The sequence below is a fragment of the Stegostoma tigrinum genome, chromosome 18, assembly GCF_030684315.1.
Source record: "Stegostoma tigrinum isolate sSteTig4 chromosome 18, sSteTig4.hap1, whole genome shotgun sequence".
Classification (NCBI taxonomy): Eukaryota; Metazoa; Chordata; class Chondrichthyes; order Orectolobiformes; family Stegostomatidae; genus Stegostoma; species Stegostoma tigrinum.
Genome location: NC_081371.1, coordinates 11694525 through 11713995, shown reverse-complemented (window position 1 = coordinate 11713995; position 19471 = coordinate 11694525). Strand labels below are relative to the sequence as shown.

The 19471-nt window shown below is 43.6% G+C and overlaps 1 protein-coding gene across 4 annotated transcripts in view; it reads left to right on the top strand.

Annotated features, from left to right (window-relative positions):
- The window catches only part of LOC125461103 (sortilin-like), a 100110-nt gene extending 81116 nt beyond the window's left edge, over nucleotides 1-18994 (top strand). For all 4 annotated transcript variants that reach the window (XM_059652326.1, XM_059652325.1, XM_059652327.1 and 1 more), the window contains 4 exons: nucleotides 9418-9523; nucleotides 14814-14920; nucleotides 15915-16032; nucleotides 18757-18994. In XM_059652326.1, the coding sequence (XP_059508309.1) occupies nucleotides 9418-9523; nucleotides 14814-14920; nucleotides 15915-16032; nucleotides 18757-18771 (346 nt within the window). In that variant the 3' untranslated portion in view covers nucleotides 18772-18994. The remainder of the gene's footprint in view (nucleotides 1-9417; nucleotides 9524-14813; nucleotides 14921-15914; nucleotides 16033-18756) is intronic.
- Nucleotides 18995-19471: the final 477 nt, after the last annotated feature.

Here is a 19471-nt window from a genome sequence, read left to right as displayed (position 1 = left end):
GTTTTAGTGGTCTGGTAAAATTGACCAAACTTCCAGAAATTCTGTCTGGGTGCCCAAACCAAGTTAAGAACATACACATATCATTACTTGACACACAGCAGAGAGACAACAGCCAATGTGGTGAAACCTCCAGGAATGCTCGCAGAATTGGCAATCTTAGGTGTGGACTGTACAGCTGGGAATTGGTTTGATTAATTTTTATACCATTGTCTTTTAATCCAATCCACTCTACTCATTATAGATAACAAAGTGTGCAGCTGGATGAACACAGCAGGCCAAGCAGCATCTTAGGAGCACAAAAGCTGATGTTTCGGGCCTAGACCCTTCTGATGAAGGGTCTCAGCCCGAAACGCCAGCTTCTGTGCTCCTAAGATGCTGCTTGGCCTGTTGTGTTCATCCAGCTCCAAACTTTGTTATCTCGGATTCTCCAGCATCTGCAGTTCCCATTATCTCTGATCACCACTCTACTCATTAGTGATTTTCAAGCCTTTAACATTCCTTCGCAGAGAACTCAGAACTTGTTATTTTTGACAAAAGAGCGTTTATGCAAAGCCTGCTCTAACTAAAATGAATTGCTGCCAAGGATACATCTATCTGAATATTCACATTGAGTATAGTTTACCATTTAATGTGTTACAAACATCAAAATTATTAATTCTCTGTTAATAAAAGTTAAATTCCTGCCCTTTGAATACTGAAATTCCCTCACGAGGCAACAGGAATGTGATTGTGCTTGTTTATACCAGGTGTGAGGTTATTTTACATTTTTAATAGAACATTTCCCCAGCAAATCTGCTAAAAGAAAAGACATTGCCATTTATTATAGTACCCTTCACGACTACAAAACATCCCCAATAACTTTTATAGCTAAGGAAGCAATTTCAAAGTGTGATTTTTTTGTTTAGAAACAGAAGAGTTTAGAGACATTACCTCTTGCATCTAAGTCTGAAGACACAAGATGAAAATACCTTATCAGGGACACAGAGTGAGAGAATCCCTACAAAACCCAAGGGAAAATAATTTTTAAATTAAAAAAAGACCCCGGGCCCTATTGTGACACAGTGGTAGTATCCCTACCCCTGGTCTGGGAGCCTCAGATTCATGTTCCTCCTGCTCCAGAGGTGTGTAACAATATCCCTGAACAGGGTGATTAGAAAAATATGTTAAATTTTTTAAAAAATTATAAAGGCAACCCATATCCCTTCCAAATCAATTTTGATTTAGTCCCTTCCCTCTCTTCCTACCTCCCCCTCACTTTTGATAGTTTGTATTGGTGATAATGGGCTTTGCATGTAGTTATCTCATTGGCTATACAGGTGTTTTACAGGTGGTGATAAGTGTTTAAAAAAGGAAAATACTAAAAAGAGTCATGATGATTTTGGTGGTGGCAAAGTCTGTCAGTTGTGTTTGATAGCAGTTCTGGGTAGAAAAAGAAATAAAGCAGACCCATATCAGGACTGTTGTGGTGCAGTGGTAGTATCTCTTCCTCAGTGCCAGGAGACCCAAGTTCAAGTGCCACCTGCTGCAAAGGTGTGTAATAATATGTCGGTTGATGAGAAATAGCCATAGAGCAGACCCAGGCAGTGACTGATGGTGGTACAGTGGTGAGTGTAGCTGTTTCCCAAGCAGCTGAGCTAGGTTCCATTCCCAGCCATCACACTTTGTCAATGCTTGTAAACCTGTTGTATTTGAAAGTTCGATCTGGTGTGTATGTGGTGGTTAAGAGTTAAAGAACTAAAAATATATCCTCAGGAATTTGGTGATGTGAAAGTTGTTTGTTTGAGTGTGATGACATTTCTGGATATAAAAGGAAACAAAAAAGCAATCTCAGGGCAAGGGTTAAACTTGTTTCAGAGATAGTAGGAACTGCAGATGCTGGAGAATCTGCGATAACAAGGTGTAGAGCTGGATGAACACAGCAGGCCAAGCTGCATCAGAGGAGCGGGAAGGCTGATGTTTCGGGCCTAGACCAATAAAAATTGCTGGAGAAGCTCAGCAGGTCTGGCAACATTTTTGGAGAGAAGTCAGAGTCAATGTTTTGGGTTGAGTGATGCTTCCACAGATGATGCCAGACCTGCTGAGCTTGTCCAGCAATGTCTGTTTTTGTTTCTGATTTACCATATCTGCAGTTCTTTCAGTTTTCATTTAGTAATGTCCGTACTTCAGGGCTAGGAGCCGTAGATTTAAATCCCATCTGCTCAAGATTGTGTGATAACATTTCTGAACCAGTGATTAGAACTTTTTTTAATCCTAAATCACTCACATGTTGCTTAGGACTTTTTCATCTTCTGCTTAACCTGTTGCACTGAATAAATATAAGGCAGACCCAGGGACCTGTTCCTTGACACTGGGTCCAGTCATGGCGACGAGCTGACTTCTCCCACAATGCTCCTTAATGACATCTCTCTGCCACTCTCTGGTTCTGGTAGACACAGGTATTGCTACATCTATTTGTGGGGAGCATTCCTTTCGGGAAATTGCTATCGGGCATCTTACCTTGAAGCCTGCAAGACACTAGGGCTAGATTGACCACATGTACAGGGCAGCCCTTGCGTGTTATTGGGACCACTGTGACCACAGTTAGATGTGTGCAACAGACAGTCAGATTTGCCTTAATAATGTTGGTGCAAGAATCAGGTCCCAACTTTTTGGGAAAGGACTAACTACAGAAAATCCACCTGACTTGGCAACAAATCTTTAAAATGTGCACTGTAGTCAATGTGTACAATGAAGTCATTGGGAAATATCACACAATGTTCCCAAGAGGGTCTTGGGAAGATTAACAAGGTATCAGGGCCAAGATCTTTGTAGTCCCAGAGGCCCGATCTGAATACTTGAGGACATAACTGATCCCTATCCCCTGTTCACCTGAGTAGAGACCAAATTGAAACAGCTAGGGGAACTGGGTAGTATATACTCAGTAAGATTTGCTGAATAGGTTGTGCCGGTAGTCCCAGCTGTAAAACCTGACAACATAGTCTGTCTCTGTGGGGCTTATAAATACTCAGATAGAGCTTCCTGCTTAGACAGATACCTGACGCCACATGTAAAAGACTTGTCTGAAAAACTGGCTGGGGATTACATTTTCTAAATTGGATATGAGCCACCCCTGCCTCCAGTTGGAGCTTGAGGGGTGATCCAGGAAGTATGTCACTATGAACACATAGAAATGATTGTGTGAGTACACTCGCCCCTTTGGGGTGTCTTCAGCTTGTGCCATCATTCGAAAGGTAGTGGAGAACATCCTCCAAGGAGTACCCAGAGTTGCAGTCTATCTGGATGACATATTAAACTCCAGGGCTACTGCAAAGGAGCATGTAAAGAGATTAGAAAAGATCTTATGGCTTTTTTCTGAGGCTTGCAGCCCCTTACAAAGGGGAAAATGTGCATTCCGGGTAAAAAAAGAAATGGGTAACATGCCTTGGGTACAGTGTTGGCAAGGATGGATTATGTGCTGTTGAAGAGACATTGAAAGCCATAATAAAAGGCTTTAACTCCAAAGAATACAAAGTTTTGCAGTCTTTTGCTAGGTCTCAAGAATCATTAGGGGGAGATAGCATCCATGTTAGGATCTCCAGTGACAACTCTCCAGGGATTCCAGGGGTTATCCTTAAATTAAAAAAAAGGGACTGGTATTGTACATGGTCAAAACTGGAGAGGAGGCTGCAAAAAAAAATGTTGATCAACTTTGTTGGCAAAGAGGCAGAGGCAGTTATTTTGGTAGACATGTCACTTGCACCAACGAGCAGGTGGGAAACATGCCCTCTGCAAGCTCAAGGGCCAGCCCTGAGGACTGTGAGGATTTCTTGAATTGTTCACTTTCTTACAAAGCAACAGATATGGGACCATGGTCTTAATGACGCAGGAGGACTCATCATCACAGGAGCAAGAGGGCCCCCTCAGACTCTGAGGGGGAGAGACATGATAACCTCTGAGGTCCACAGAGAATCACTAATCTTCCACTGGGTATGGCTTGCCCAGCAGGAACTCATCACCCAAGCTTTTCATCAAGCATTTTTATCACCAGGCTCTGGGGATTCCCAATGGAGAACCTTCTCTGCTTGGAGTCCTCCCACTTTCCTTCAGGGGACATTCATACTTGGGTGTGGAGAGGGAGCCTGCAGTGTCCTCTAATACTCTCAATGCCCTGGAGAGAGGTGGATACCACAAAGCGGTAGAGTGCTTTATCTCCCCATTAAACTGCATTTTGATTTTGCCCCTTCCTGCTCTCTCTGCATCTCTCTCACCTTTGATGGTTTGATTTGCCCTTAGTGGTCACCACATGCAAAGTATTCAATTGGAAACATGCATGATTTACTGGTAGTGGTTAATAGAGGAAAGAGCAATGATTTGGTGATAAGGAGAAAGAATGTTTAGTTATATTTAAGGGCATTTCTGAATATAAAAAAAGTGTCCACCTCCGCCACACTGCACACTCCCCCACGCGCCTCCAGACAGAAATGGGTCTGCAGAACTGCCAGACTTGGGCTGGGACTGGCCTTTGAATGGTAGTGGCTTTATTTAGCTTTCAACAACAAGTAATGTTCTTTTCCAGTTGGGCTTCCTGAATTATTTTTGGAAGAAATCAATTTTTACAAAGCTAGCTCTTGAAGGACATTTTGATTCATTTAAAAAGTTGTAAAGAACAAGCATACGCAACTTCATCCAATACACACATTTTTCAGCGATGTCTATTTATAGACTGCTTAAGAATTTGCCCAGTAGCTACATATAATTAAACAGTCCCAATATACTATAAACCTGGAAGCAATAATATCTGAAATTTATATTTCTGACACGAGCCAGCCTGATTTCTAATCCTTACGGGACTGAAGGAATAAAATGGGAGAAAGGAATTAAGGAGAAAAAGGTGACCATTCCCTTTTCCTCATTCACTTTGCAATTAATTGAATTTCAAGAGAACAAATATCTATTCAAGTAACAGAAAGGGGAGGGAGGGAGGAGAACTGTTTGAAGATGAGAGGCTCTGTGTGTTTACGCTATTCACAACTGACGGAAGCAGATGGAATTTGGGAGGAATGGCTGGAAGGTTAAGAGTGAAGTGAACAACACAAAGCAAGGAAGAAGGGAGAATATGCAGAACTGATGAATAATCCTAAGAGGAGCAAAGGGAAGGGAAGGATAATGGGTCAAGGGAGTAAGGGTTGGAAAAGCATGAGTGCTGATGGAAGGGGTTTAGAAGAAAGCTGCAGAAGGACGTATTTTCCATACAACCCCAACTCAAAACTGCCTGCTGCTCCTAGTGGCTCATTCATCCACCATGCCATAACGCCTAACCACTTCACATCTGAAAGGAAGAAAAAAAAATACAGAGAGAGAGAGAGAGAGAGAGAGAAGCAGAGAAGGGCAGTGAAAAACCATAATTAAAGTTAGAATTATGGGAAGAAATAAGAATTGATAGAAAATAGAGCTGTAACATAAACAATGAAGTCATAGGTAAGAAAGTGATCCTATTCTCCGTGGTACCTTGTATGACACTGCATGAAGCTAGCTTGTAATCTTTGAATTAGTATTGAACGTAGTTTTGTAGTTTCACAGGCCAATCGATTTTTTGATTAAAAATTTTTATTCCTTACGGCGCTTGTCATTTGGAGAGAGGTCTATAAACCTATGTATGCATTGGAGAGAGTGCAAGCTAATAAGCATCACTGATGAAGCATTATTGTACTAAAACTATTTGGAATTCATCAAATAGCAGCTCTAAGAGCTCACATTTCTGTTTGTTACTGTAAATTTGGGCGATATTCACAGCAGCGACCTTTCAGGTGAATGAGAATTACCTCTTCGGAGAATTCTATTTAATTTCCATACGTTTTAACCAACATTTCTAAAATGCAGGTGGCTGCTTTTAGATGTTTAACTTGTTGGGTGTGGCTTCAGAAAATCATTTGTGCACTCGCTGAATTTATGCTTTTTCAGCTTAATTGTAATGGTCCGCAGAATCCTGTGACTACATTCAAAGGCAGTTTATTAGCCCACTTGAAGCAGGGGTTTCAGTCTCTGAGAGACAACTAAGAAGTGTCCAATGAAAGGGAAGCTCCTCTTTTCTTTGAACTCCAGGTCACTGTGTGCCATATGTGAAACTTCAGTCATCAAAGGCTGCAAGTGTGTGGCAATATCAGAGATCTCAGAAGCATGGGGGTGAGAATTGTATTAACAAAAGAATGTACTGCAAATATATTATCTACTCGGAGAGAAAGAATTAAGTTTGCATCAGAACTGTTGTGGTATACACATGTGAGCTGTTCTTTTGCTTATCTTAGTACCTTATCTTTTTGTAATTTCTGATACGACAGAATGGAACGTACTCAAAGATTGTCAAGAAAATGATTTGATTCGTTTTTTTAAATAACAATGTCTTCGCTTAATAAGGATGAATAGTTATTTATCTAAAGTTAATATTCTAGGTTAGATGCAGCAAAACAGGGAGTGCCTGTAACTTCTATAAATTGGAATAAATTGGAAAGGTTTGAAACCAGCCAAGTGCAAATAAAGCAAGATGTCTGAATGTATATCAATGCTGCCAACACCTAGTGCATCTGCTCTCATTCTAACTTTGTGAGTCCTTCATTCCACTGGATTCTTAGTTTGTGTTTTGACCTCTCTGTAAGATGCAATGTATCTCCTTATAACGAATACCAAAGTGTAAGACACGGGTAGAAAGATGAGTCAAGAACTACAGCAAGAATTTAGGGAGCCAGTCAGCAAATTGAAAAGCAGGCCTCAAAGGTTGTAATCTCTGAATTTCTCCTAGCACAATGTACTAGAGTATATGGGTGGATACAGCAGATGAATACATGGTTGAAGAGTTGGAGCAGGAGGAAGGGTTTTAAATTCTTTGGTCACTTGGTCTATTTCTGGGAGGGGTGCACAAGTCCAGTAGATTGCACTTGAGCAACAACAGGAGTGACATTGCTGTGGAAGGGGTTTGAGTTGTTAACACTTTTAGTGGGGGCTTCAACTAATTTCAACTTCAATTTTGGCAGGGGAATGGGATACAGATTGAAGATGAAATAGAGGTCAATGCACACAGAAATGTAGAAGGAAAGTCAAGTCAGCCTGACAGGCAGAATACCTGTAAGAATCGAAAGAACTGCAAATGCTGTAAATCAGGAACAAAAACAAAGTTTTTGGAGAAGCTCAGCAGAATGAGGAAGGTTCACCCGTCTCGAAATGTTAACTGTTTTTTTTCTTCATAGATGCTGCCGGACCTGCTGAGCTTTTCCAGAAACTTTGTTTTTATTGAGGCAGAATACATATTGTTAAGTTAAGAAGCAGGAGCTCAGCAAGGTTAGATTAGAATTTTATTTCAAAGGAGTCTTATGAGTAAATCAAATGAGCTGAGGGTGCTGATTACACATGAGGACAAGACATTGTTACTATGACAGAGACATAGTTGAGGGAAGTGCAGGACTGGCAGTTCAATATCCTGGGGTGCAGAGGCCTTAAGCAAGATGAGAAGGGTTGTGAAAGAATAGGTGATATTGCATCATTGATCCAGGAGTCAATTACTGTAACAAGGAAGTATGATATCGTGGATTCCACAGTTGAGGCTTAAAACCAAAGGGAAGCATCTTTTCTTTATTGTAGACACTCAAATAGTCAAGAAGAGATAGAAAGGCAAAACAGAGGCAAAGTTCAGAAATGTAAACATAATAGGAGTTTCAACTTCATCACCGTTAATTGGGACAGACAAATTAGAGGGGGTGAAATTCTTAAAATGTGCCTAGGAGACTTTTTTAAGCCAGCCTGTAGAAACTCCTACGAGGGACAGGTTAGTGCTGGACCTAGATTTAGAGAATGAAGTCAAGCAGGTGGTGAAAATGTCAGAGGGAAGGCATTTCAGTGATAGCGACCAAAACTCTGTGAAACAATTTGAAGTAGGCATGGAAAAGGACCAGAAATATACTTTTTAAGTTGGGGAAGGCCAGTTTTGTTATTCTAAGACTGAATTTGGCCGATGTGGCCTAAGAGCAATTACTTGTAGGAAAATCTATGTCTGAGTAGCGACAGTCAACTGTGCAAGGTCAACAACTTCCTGTAAAGATGAAATGGTAGCACCAAGAAATTCCAGAGAACTGTGGATGTGCGGAATGTACAAGATTGGATAAAGAAAACAAGGGAAACTTGCAGCAAATGTTGAGGACCCTGAACACCAGAAGCCCTAGATACAATAAACGCAGGGGGCTGCTTAAAAAAAATGAAATTAGGAATGTGAAAGGCCAGCATGAATAAACACTGGGTTGTAAAATAAAGAAAAATCCAAAGGCATCTTAAAAGTTTAATGGGGCAAGAGGATAACCAGGGAAAGAGTGGGGCTCATTTGGGACCCAAATAGTAAGGTTTGAAATGAGTACTTTGCATCTGTATTCAGTATAGAGAAGGATAACAAATGTATAAAAATCAGAAAGGGAGATTGTGATACAATTGAGCAAATTAGTATTGAGAGGGGAGGTATTCACAGTTTTATCAGACTTGATGTCAATAAATCCCAGGCTCCGATGAGATGCATCCCAAGCTGCTGTGGTAGGCAAGGGAGGAAATTGCAGCTGCTCTGACATTAACTTTCAAATATTTTACTAACACAGAAGTAGAATGAGAAGAATGCTAATTTATATTTTTTAAGAAGGGTGGGAGGGATACTCCAGGCAATTATAGGGCATGCTGTTATCAGTGGTATAGAAATTGTTGTAGAAACTCGAAGGAACAAAATTAATTTCCTCTTGGAGAGGCAAGGATTAATATGGGATGGTCAACATGGCTTTGTCAGGGCGAAATCATCTGTGATTGATTTTTCTTTGTGAAATTGTTTGTGTGGATGAGGGTAATGCAGTGCTGGAAAATGGGACTAGAATAGATAGGTGCTTGATGACCAGTATGGACTTGATGGGCCAAAGGGCCTCATTCTGTGCTGGTCAACTCTCCAAATGTAAATAGAAACTCATTTCCTCTCAGATTAGTCATGTTGTTCAGAGCAGTCTACCAGTATAAAAATTCACCTTCAGTGTGGACAGAGGTGTATAAAGCTATCCCTGTGGGGAAATTACCCGAAGAAAATCAGAGTGAAAATAATGACTTCTAGTGACACTCTCTTCTTGAATGCTTGAATTTGTCTGCATTGACATGCTATGTCCTTTTATCATCATTACTATTGAAGGAATGTATTATATAAGAGAATAAGCTTGCAAATACTAATGGTTATTTATTTTGGTTGCTGGTAGCATGAGAAGCCCTTATTTTGAAGAGGTATATCTGAAAAGTTGTAGCTGCAGTCCATCTCTACAGAGAATGGAAAAGCCTTTCACCACAGCTGGTTCGTGATCTCCTGCTGATAGACATGTATAATAATAGTTTTCAAAAAGTATGAATTTTTATGTCTTTTTTTAAAACTTAAAGGTATCGAAAAGTCCCTGGTGATAAATGTGAAGGTGGTTTCTTGCCCAATCGATCAGAACAAATGACAAACATGAAATGTGGAATGGTTTTGTCACTGAAAGATCCTGTAAGTAAGCTGAACTATATGGAAAAAAAGAGAAACTTATACTTTTATATTTTTGGAAATATACTTGAGCAGAGTATGGCTGAAGCATCAGGGGAAGTTCTTAGATAAGCACCGTCTATCAGTTTAGATAGTTGTGAGTACACTCCCTGTCTGTAATGGATGGAATATTATGGGCTATATGCTTTATAGTGAAATGATGCAATGCACATTGTTAGGTCTAATTGTCGTCTTTTGTCTGTGTATACACAAGTCTTCGTTGGCTGACACTGAGCTCTGTGCGGCACTTACATTTTCATGTGGGGGGGGTGGATTCTAGATGGGGAGGGCAAATGCAGCCTGGGACCCAGGAACGAGTTGGAAATGCAGCCTGGGACCCAGGAAACAGGATGGGTGTGACACACCTTCCCAACTCTGTGTACTCGTCCCGTGTACCCAACCTTCCAGTCCTCAGATTTGCTTCTCTTCTCTGCATGTGTATTTTGTAGCCTTTGCGTAAGGTGTTACGAGCATATTTTACATCCTGAAGTACCAGCTATAGAATTGTGTGCTGAGATAATGGGAACTGCAGACACTGGAGAATCCAAGATAACAAAGTGTGGAGCTGGATGAACACAGCAAGCCAAGCAGCATCTCAGGAGCACAAAAGCTGACATTCTGGGTCCAGACCCTTCATCAGAAAAGGGGGATGGGGAGATGATTCTGAAATAAATAGGAGGGAGGCGGACTGAAGATGGATAGAGGAGAAGATAGGTGGAAAGGAGAATATGGGTGGGGAGGTGGGGAGGTCAGTCCGGGGAGGATGGACAGGTCAACGGGGGGGGGGGGAGATGAGGTCAGTAGATAGGAAATGGAGGTGTGGCTTGAGGTGGGAGGAGGGGATCGGTGAGAGGAAGAACGGGTTAGGCAGGCTGGGATGAGCTGGGCTGGTTTTAGGATGCAGTGGGGGGAGGGGAGATTTTGAGGCTGATGAAATCCACATTGATACCATTGGGCTGCAGGGTTCCCAAGCGGAATATGAGTTGCTGTTCCTGCAACCTACAGGTGGCATCATTATGGCACTGCAGGAGGCCCATGATGGACATGTCGGGCTTTGTTCGCTCCCTAGTTACCCTTTTGTCCTTAATGTATATGTAGAATCCCTTTGGATTCTCCTTAACCCTCTTAAGTACACTCCTTCTACCTTTATACTCTTTCAGGAATTCGCCCGATCTCTGCTGTCTGTACTTGACATATGCTTTCTTCTTTTTCTTGACCAAAACCTCAATTTCTCCAGTCATCCAGCTTTTCCTACACCTACAAGCTTTGCCCTTCATCCTAACAGGTGCATACTGTCTCTGGGCTCTCAGTGTCTCATTTTCAAATGCTTCCCATTTTCCAGCAGTACCTTTACCTGCAAAATCCATCCCCAGTCAACAAGGGAGTTACCACTGGTGCCTCACAGCTCCAGGGACCTGGGTTCAATTCCAGCCTCGGGCGACGGTCTGTGTGGAGTTTGCACATTTTCCCAGTGTCTTTGTGAGTTTCCTCCGGTTGCTCCGGTTTCTTCCCACAGTCCAAAGACGCACTGGTTTGGTGGATTGACCATACTAAATTGCCCATAGAGATGTGTAAATTAGGTGGGTTATAGTGGGATAGGTCTGGGTGGGATGCTCTGAGGGTCGGTGTGGAGTTGTCGGGCCGAAGGGCCTGTTTCTACAAGGTAGGGATTCTATGAATCTTTTCAAAGTTTTTGCCTAATGCCGTCAAAATTGACTTTCCTCCAATTTAGAACTTTAACTTTTAGATCTGGTCTATCCTTTTCAATCACTACTTTAAAATTAATGGAATTATGGTCACTGGCTTCAAAGTGTTCCTCCACTGACACCTCAGTCACCTGCACTGCCTTATTTCCCAAGTGTAGGTCAGGTTTTGCACCTTCTCTAGCAGCTACATCCACATACTGAATCACAAAATTTTCTTGCGCACGCACAAATTCCTCTTCATCCATGCCCTTAACACTGTGGCAGTCCCAGTCTATGTTTGGAAAATTAAAATCCCCTACCGTAACGACCCTGTTATTTTCATAGATGACTGAAACCTTCTTACAAAGTTGTTTCTCAATTTCCAGCTGACTGCTGGGGGGAGGGGTTGAAATCTGGGTCGTGTTGAAAGTTAACAGTACTACACTGTAAGATAATAAAATGTGAGGCTGGATGAACACAGCAGGCCAAGCAGCATCTCAGGAGCACAAAAGCTGACGTTTCGGGCCGAGACCCTTCATCAGAGAGGGGGATGGGGGGAGGGAACTGGAATAAATAGGGAGAGAGGGGGAGGCGGACCGAAGATGGAGAGTAAAGAAGATAGGTGGAGAGGGTGTAGGTGGGGAGGTAGGGAGGGGATAGGTCAGTCCAGGGAAGACGGACAGGTCAAGGAGGTGGGATGAGGTTAGTAGGTAGCTGGGGGTGCGGCTTGGGGTGGGAGGAAGGGATGGGTGAGAGGAAGAACCGGTTAGGGAGGCAGAGACAGGTTGGACTGGTTTTGGGATGCAGTGGGTGGGGGGGAAGAGCTGGGCTGGTTGTGTGGTGCAGTGGGGGGAGGGGATGAACTGGGCTGGTTTAGGGATGCAGTGGGGGAAGGGGAGATTTTGAAACTGGTGAAGTCCACATTGATACCATATGGCTGCAGGGTTCCCAGGCGGAATATGAGTTGCTGTTCCTGCAACCTTCGGGTGGCATCATTGTGGCAGTGCAGGAGGCCCATGATGGACATGTCATCAAGAGAATGGGAGGGGGAGTGGAAATGGTTTGCGACTGGGAGGTGCAGTTGTTTGTTGCGAACTGAGCGGAGGTGTTCTGCAAAGCGGTCCCCAAGCCTCCGCTTGGTTTCCCCAATGTAGAGAAAGCCGCACCGGGTACAGTGGATGCAGTATACCACATTGGCAGATGTGCAGGTGAACCTCTGCTTAATGTGGAATGTCATCTTGGGGCCTGGGATGGGGGTGAGGGAGGAGGTGTGGGGACAAGTGTAGCATTTCCTGCGGTTGCAGGGGAAGGTGCCGGGTGTGGTGGGGTTGGAGGGCAGTGTGGAGCGAACAAGGGAGTCACGGAGAGAGTGGTCTCTCCGGAAAGCAGACAGGGGTGGGGATGGAAAAATGTCTTGGGTGGTGGGGTCGGATTGTAAATGGCGGAAGAGTCGGAGGATAATGCGTTGTATCCGGAGGTTGGTAGGGTGGTGTGTGAGAACGAGGGGGATCCTCTTGGGGCGGTTGTGGCGGGGGCGGGGTGTGAGGGATGTGTCGCGGGAAATGCGGGAGACGCGGTCAAGGGCGTTCTCAATCACCGTGGGGGGGAAGTTGCGGTCCTTAAAGAACTTGGACATCTGGGATGTGCGGGAGTGGAATGTCTTATCGTGGGAGCAGATGCGGCGGAGGCGGAGGAATTGGGAATAGGGGATGGAATTTTTGCAGGAGGGTGGGTGGGAGGAGGTGTATTCTAGGTAGCTGTGGGAGTCGGTGGGCTTGAAATGGACATCAGTTACAAGCTGGTTGCCTGAGATGGAGACTGAGAGGTCCAGGAAGGTGAGGGATGTGCTGGAGATGGCCCAGGTGAACTGAAGGTTGGGGTGGAAGGTGTTGGTGAAGTGGATGAACTGTTCGAGCTCCTCTGGGGAGCAAGAGGCGGCGCCGATACAGTCATCAATGTACCGGAGGAAGAGGTGGGGTTTGGGGCCTGTGTAGGTGCGGAAGATGGACTGTTCCACGTAACCTACAAAGAGGCAATCCGACCCCACCACCCAAGACAGTTTTCCATCCCCACCCCTGTCTGCTTTCCGGAGAGACCACTCTCTCCGTGACTCCCTTGTTCGCTCCACACTGCCCTCCAACCCCACCACACCCGGCACCTTCCCCTGCAACCGCAGGAAATGCTACACTTGTCCCCACACCTCCTCCCTCACCCCCATCCCAGGCCCCAAGATGACATTCCACATTAAGCAGAGGTTCACCTGCACATCTGCCAATGTGGTATACTGCATCCACTGTACCCGGTGCGGCTTTCTCTACATTGGGGAAACCAAGCGGAGGCTTGGGGACCGCTTTGCAGAACACCTCCGCTCAGTTCGCAACAAACAACTGCACCTCCCAGTCGCAAACCATTTCCACTCCCCCTCCCATTCTCTTGATGACATGTCCATCATGGGCCTCCTGCACTGCCACAATGATGCCACCCGAAGGTTGCAGGAACAGCAACTCATATTCCGCCTGGGAACCCTGCAGCCATATGGTATCAATGTGGACTTCACCAGTTTCAAAATCTCCCCTTCCCCCACTGCATCCCTAAACCAGCCCAGTTCATCCCCTCCCCCCACTGCACCACACAACCAGCCCAGCTCTTCCCCCCCACCCACTGCATCCCAAAACCAGTCCAACCTGTCTCTGCCTCCCTAACCGGTTCTTCCTCTCACCCATCCCTTCCTCCCACCCCAAGCCGCACCCCCAGCTACCTACTAACCTCATCCCACCTCCTTGACCTGTCCGTCTTCCCTGGACTGACCTATCCCCTCCCTACCTTCCCACCTACACCCTCTCCACCTATCTTCTTTACTCTCCATCTTCGGTCCGCCTCCCCCTCTCTCCCTATTTATTCCAGTTCCCTCCCCCCATCCCCCTCTCTGATGAAGGGTCTAGGCCCGAAACGTCAGCTTTTGTGCTCCTGAGATGCTGCTTGGCCTGCTGTGTTCATCCAGCCTCACATTTTATTATCTTGGAATCTCCAGCATCTGCAGTTCCCATTATCTCTAGTACTACACTGTGCTTCCTAGGCAAGGTAAACACAAGAAGCATGTTCCCAATGACTGGGAAATGGAGAACCAGGGGTCATAGACGAAGGATAGAGGGTAGACAATTTAGGACTGAGATGAGGAGAAAACTCTTCAACCAAAGAGTGGTGAGCCTGTGGAATTCTCTCCTATAGAAAGCAGTTGAGGCCGAAACATTGAATGTTTTCAAAAAGGAGTTGGATATAGTTCTTGGGGCTAAGGAGATCATAGGGTGTGGGGGAGAAAACAGGAACGGCATACTGAATTGGATCATAAGCCATGGTCATATTTAGTGGCAGAGCAGACTTGAGGGTTGACTGACCTACGACTTGTCCTATTTCTATGTTTCTAACACTACTATTCAAGCATAAATTAAAGAAAATTCTGTGCTAGATGTAGTGCAGTGTGATATGAGTGTAAATTCTTTATGCATATTGCATGCAATTAAAATGAGCTTCAGTTGCCTGAATTCTATAAATGTTGTTTTTATTGACAGTTACCCAAGATTACAGTTGTCATCATTGTAATAGGTGTGTTGGCAGCATCAGCGCTGATGATGACTAGCCTTGTTCTTATTTTTAAGAAATATGTATGTGGAGGAAGGTAAGAGTTTGAAATTTCAAATTTGTTTTCCTTGTTTTAGTCACCTTTATTTTCCAAAGTCAAACAAGTGAAAGTCACCTCTGCTGTACAGTATTTCAATCATGCATTTCAGAGTGAGCACACTCAGAAGCTTGATAGTGTGGACGATACAGGCTCTCATTTCAAACAGTGTCGTTCTGAGCACTGATCATCTGTTATGACTGATCTTTAAATAAATGGTGCTGTTCCAGCTGAATTGTTTTTTGTCTGTTTTGAAAGTTTCTGCTTTTTATAAAGCAAATCATCAGACTAAGCTCCTCCCAACAATACCTAGAGGCACTTAAGAAGCTACGATATAGAAACATAAGGGAGTTGGCCACAAACTGCACCATCAATAAGCAATTAAGAGTTTGCAATTTTTTTTACTTTTGAATGTTAATTTCCTACGTGGGTACTTGAACCACTGGTTCACACCTTTCTGGCTAGAGGACTGTCTGAGTGTGCATCCAATTCATAGCAGGATATTCCTGTGGGTGACACATTGGATCAGTGGTTAGCACTGATGCCTAATAGCACCAGGGACCCCAATTCAATTCCACCCCAGGGCGACTGTCTGTGTGGAGTTTGCACATTCTCCCTGTGTCTGCGTGGGTTTCCTCCAGGCGCTACCGTTTCCTCCCACAGTCCAAAGACGTGCAGGTTTGGTGATTGACCAGACTGAATTGCCCATAATATCCAGGGGTGTGCAGACTAGGTGGATTAGCCATTGGAAATGCAGGGTTACAGGAATCGGAGTAGGGGGTTGGGTCTGGGTGGGATGCTCTTCAAAGGGTCAGTGTGGACTTGATCGGCCACATGGCCTGTTCCTACACTGTATGGATTCTATGATTAAGTCTTTCAGTCTTCTTATTTCATTTTAGGGTGATCAGATTTTAGACCTTTGATCCAATATCATTATCGGTTCCAAAAAAATGGAATTGTCCAAAACAGCTAAATTTCTTCTCTTTCTGTGTAGGACCTTGATCTATCGTTATTCAGTCCTGCAAACCAATACTGATGACACCTGCATTGCTGATAATCTAGACAGCAGCAGAACAAACACTGAAAGAGTTTATCACGATGATTCTGATGTTGTGAGTACCTCACCTATTTTAAAGAGTGTTCAGTGAGTGAGCTGAGGATGGTGCATTTACTTTGTATTTATTGTTCAGATCTTTGTTTACTTGACAGTGCACTTTGTCCTTTCACATTGTGGGTCCACAAGTTCCCAGTTGTGGCAGTACTGATGGTTTACCCTTATAGACTTCAAGCCAATCAATTTTAAAAAACTAGCCCGTGTTCCTTGGCTTCATAAAGAATATAAACTCCAACTGTCTAGTGAATTGTAAGAGAATAAAGTCAAATGTTTGATCACCTTATAGAAAAGTGGCTACCTCATTTGTGATAATATCTTGACCATGAGCAACTTCTCCAGCGGGTCTCACCTAAATGCCGAGTTATTACTTTAGTTAGGAAAGAAATTGCTTTATAATGACGTGGAAATGGCATTCTTGATTCTGCAAACCTGCTTTCCTCAGCACACCTTGTGCTGGGGCCCTTTGCGTTACATGAGCATTGTGCACAAGTCTTACAAATCAAACAAGAGGAGGGATTTTCATCTTCCAACTGAGCGAATTGTGAGTGAACAGAGCAGTCGAATGAGGAAGTCGGGAACTAATTCCTGATCTGGGCTGCTTTGGATTACAGCTAGCCCCCGGAATTCAGGAAATGGCTGGCTTGGTGTTGAGCCCAAGAGGTTGGGCCATTATCATAGGCCAACATTGAGCTACGGTACTCTTTCAGTGCCGGTGTGTAAAAATCAAAGGCAACTTGGGATTCTTTTGTGAGGCTGTCTCCAACTGTCACCGCTTGGACTACTGCCTCTCCTAAATGGGTGGAGCATATACAGTGCACCCTCCCCCCACGGAAACATTGTAATTACATTTGAACTCCTAAAATAAATTGTCCAAGTAGTTGCATAACTGAACAGCCACATGCCTGAAACAGATAGGATTGATGTCGACACTAGATCTACATGAAAATGCTTTCACCTGCGCTGTGGCAGCCAAAACTTGGCTTAACTTCATTTCCACATCCTAATAATCTTCACTCCCACTACCTACAGGCTGTCCCATTATGAGGCTACATTGTGGCCAACTTAAAACTACATTCTAAACTGGAATTCAGTGCCTGCAGAAGTGGTAGAAGTTGAGATAATTAATAACTTCAAAAGGAACAAAAACAAAGTTGCTGGAAACGCTTAGCCAGTCTGGCAGCACCTGTGGAGGAGAAAACAGAGTTAATGTTTCAGGTCCGGTGACCCTTCATTCTGAGGAAGGGTCACTGGACCCAAAACGTTAACTCTGTTTTCTCCTCCACAGATACTGCCAGACCTGTTGAGCTTTTCCAGCAACTTTGTTTTTGTTCCTGATTTACGGCATCCGCAGTTCTTTTGGTTCTTATTTAGTACTGAACTTGAAAAGGAAATTGGATAACCACTTGAGGGAATTTCACCTGCATGGCCACAGTGGTGCAGTCGGATGATGGGACAGAGTGGGTCCCTCTGCCAATTCTGCAACATATATTCAGTGAGCCATTTGGTATTCATTGTGCCATAAAGGGCTCTGACTTTATGATACATCACAGGGAACGTTAACCGACATCAAAAAGAACGGTGACCTGCGTTTCATTTTGAAATTACCTGGACATTCTGCACTGTTGTACTCATTTGGGGATAATTTTTCACAGCAAGAGGACTATTCTTGTACACCAACATTCAAGCCACTACCTTGTGATTTCCAAAGTAGACAGACAGGAGAATCTGTGGAATGTCTGTCGTCTTATGACAGCTGCCTAGCCTCCAGTGCGGTTGCGGCGACCATATTCCATCCTGAAATTATGAATCGAATTAAAATAGCATGTGTAGTTTTTTGATGCCCTTCTGCAATGTGGAATAATTTTATGAACCCTGAGATGTGGGGAAAAATCTAGTGGAGTGAACAGACTGATGGGATATTTCTGTCAAGGACGCGTGATGGGTTGAATGGCCCCCTTTTGTGCTCCAATGCTTGGGGAAGCGACAGACTTACAGTCTTAATTGCTGGAGTGTAAATCCAGAGACCTAAGTAATGTTCTGGGGACCTGGGTTTGAATTCTGCCATGGCAGAGGTTGGAATTAAGATGGCCACAAATCCATTGCCAATTGTCAGGAAAATCCCACCTGGTTCGCTGATGCCCCTGAGGGAAGGAAAGCGCCATCCTTACCTGGGTCTGGAGTCACATGGCCTACATGTGACTCCAGACCCACAGCAATGTGGTTGATTGTTAAGTAGCCTCTGGAAAATTAGGGATGGGCAATAAATGCTGGCTCAGTCAGTGATGCCATCATTCCATTAAGGAATAAAAAAAATGATAAGGTTACACTGTCAGAAGTTTATTATTCCTCAAATACTGTATCAATAAAAAGCCGGTCACCCATAGTTCATGAAAATATTTTATTGCACAGGATAGAATTTACCAAAGACACAGCCACAATTGAACAAACCTTGTGCTGTTGAATATAGACTGATATTGTCTCCCTGATTTTAGTATTTTTGTTAATTTATCCCAGAACTGACACTCTAATTCACGCAACTTAAGTTGTCAGTGACCATATATGTTGGACCAACAGCTATTTATGAAGTAGAGTGGACTAATGTGAGCTGAAAAGAATTGTTGGCTTGTCTTGGCTTCCCTTGAATGGGTGTTCTATTACATGATACATGTTACACATATACTTTAATATCAAATATGTTCTTTTCCTTTTTCCCCCAAACCAGGATCTACTGGAGTAAGCCTGTACTTGGCCAAGATAAAATGCAAATTATTATTTGCTGATTTAAATCTGCAAAATGGACTTTGACTCATCAAGTTATAAATGTGTAAAAATATGGTGTCTGCTCCCCCTGGCAGTTGGTCTTTCCTGATGGACAGTTTCCTTTGCCACCTATTGCTGTTTGCAAATGTATAGCAAGTTTCTTTTGTGCAACTTCTAATAAAAACAAAGCGGTGAACCTATACTTTCATTCATTGTGTGGCTATGGTCACATAATCACTATGCATGAAATCTTATTTACCAGATAAATTCCATATGGCGCTGACAGGTTCTTGCTTAAAATCAACATGGGTAACATGATTATTCTGGGTCAGGATCATTAGATGGTGTGAGAGGTTGGGGGAAGTAAATTCACAAGCTGTACAGTAATAACTTTGCCAAAGTCGGCAATGTCACTTCTCACAAATTTTCTAAATATATGGCTCTTAAGTTAGTTGATTCTTTAAATTGAGGGAAAGAAACATAAACTTCATTGGGAAGGGGGAAGTGGAGTGAACTGTTTATTTTCATTGTCTGGACCTTAACCTGGCCAAATAGATGACCCTCAATTTGAAATTCATTTGAACAAACAATTTGTTCCTCTTCCAGATGACTGTCGAATCTCTGAATGTGCAAATTTACCCCTTAAACTTCACCTGATGCCAGAAGTTCTTATGATG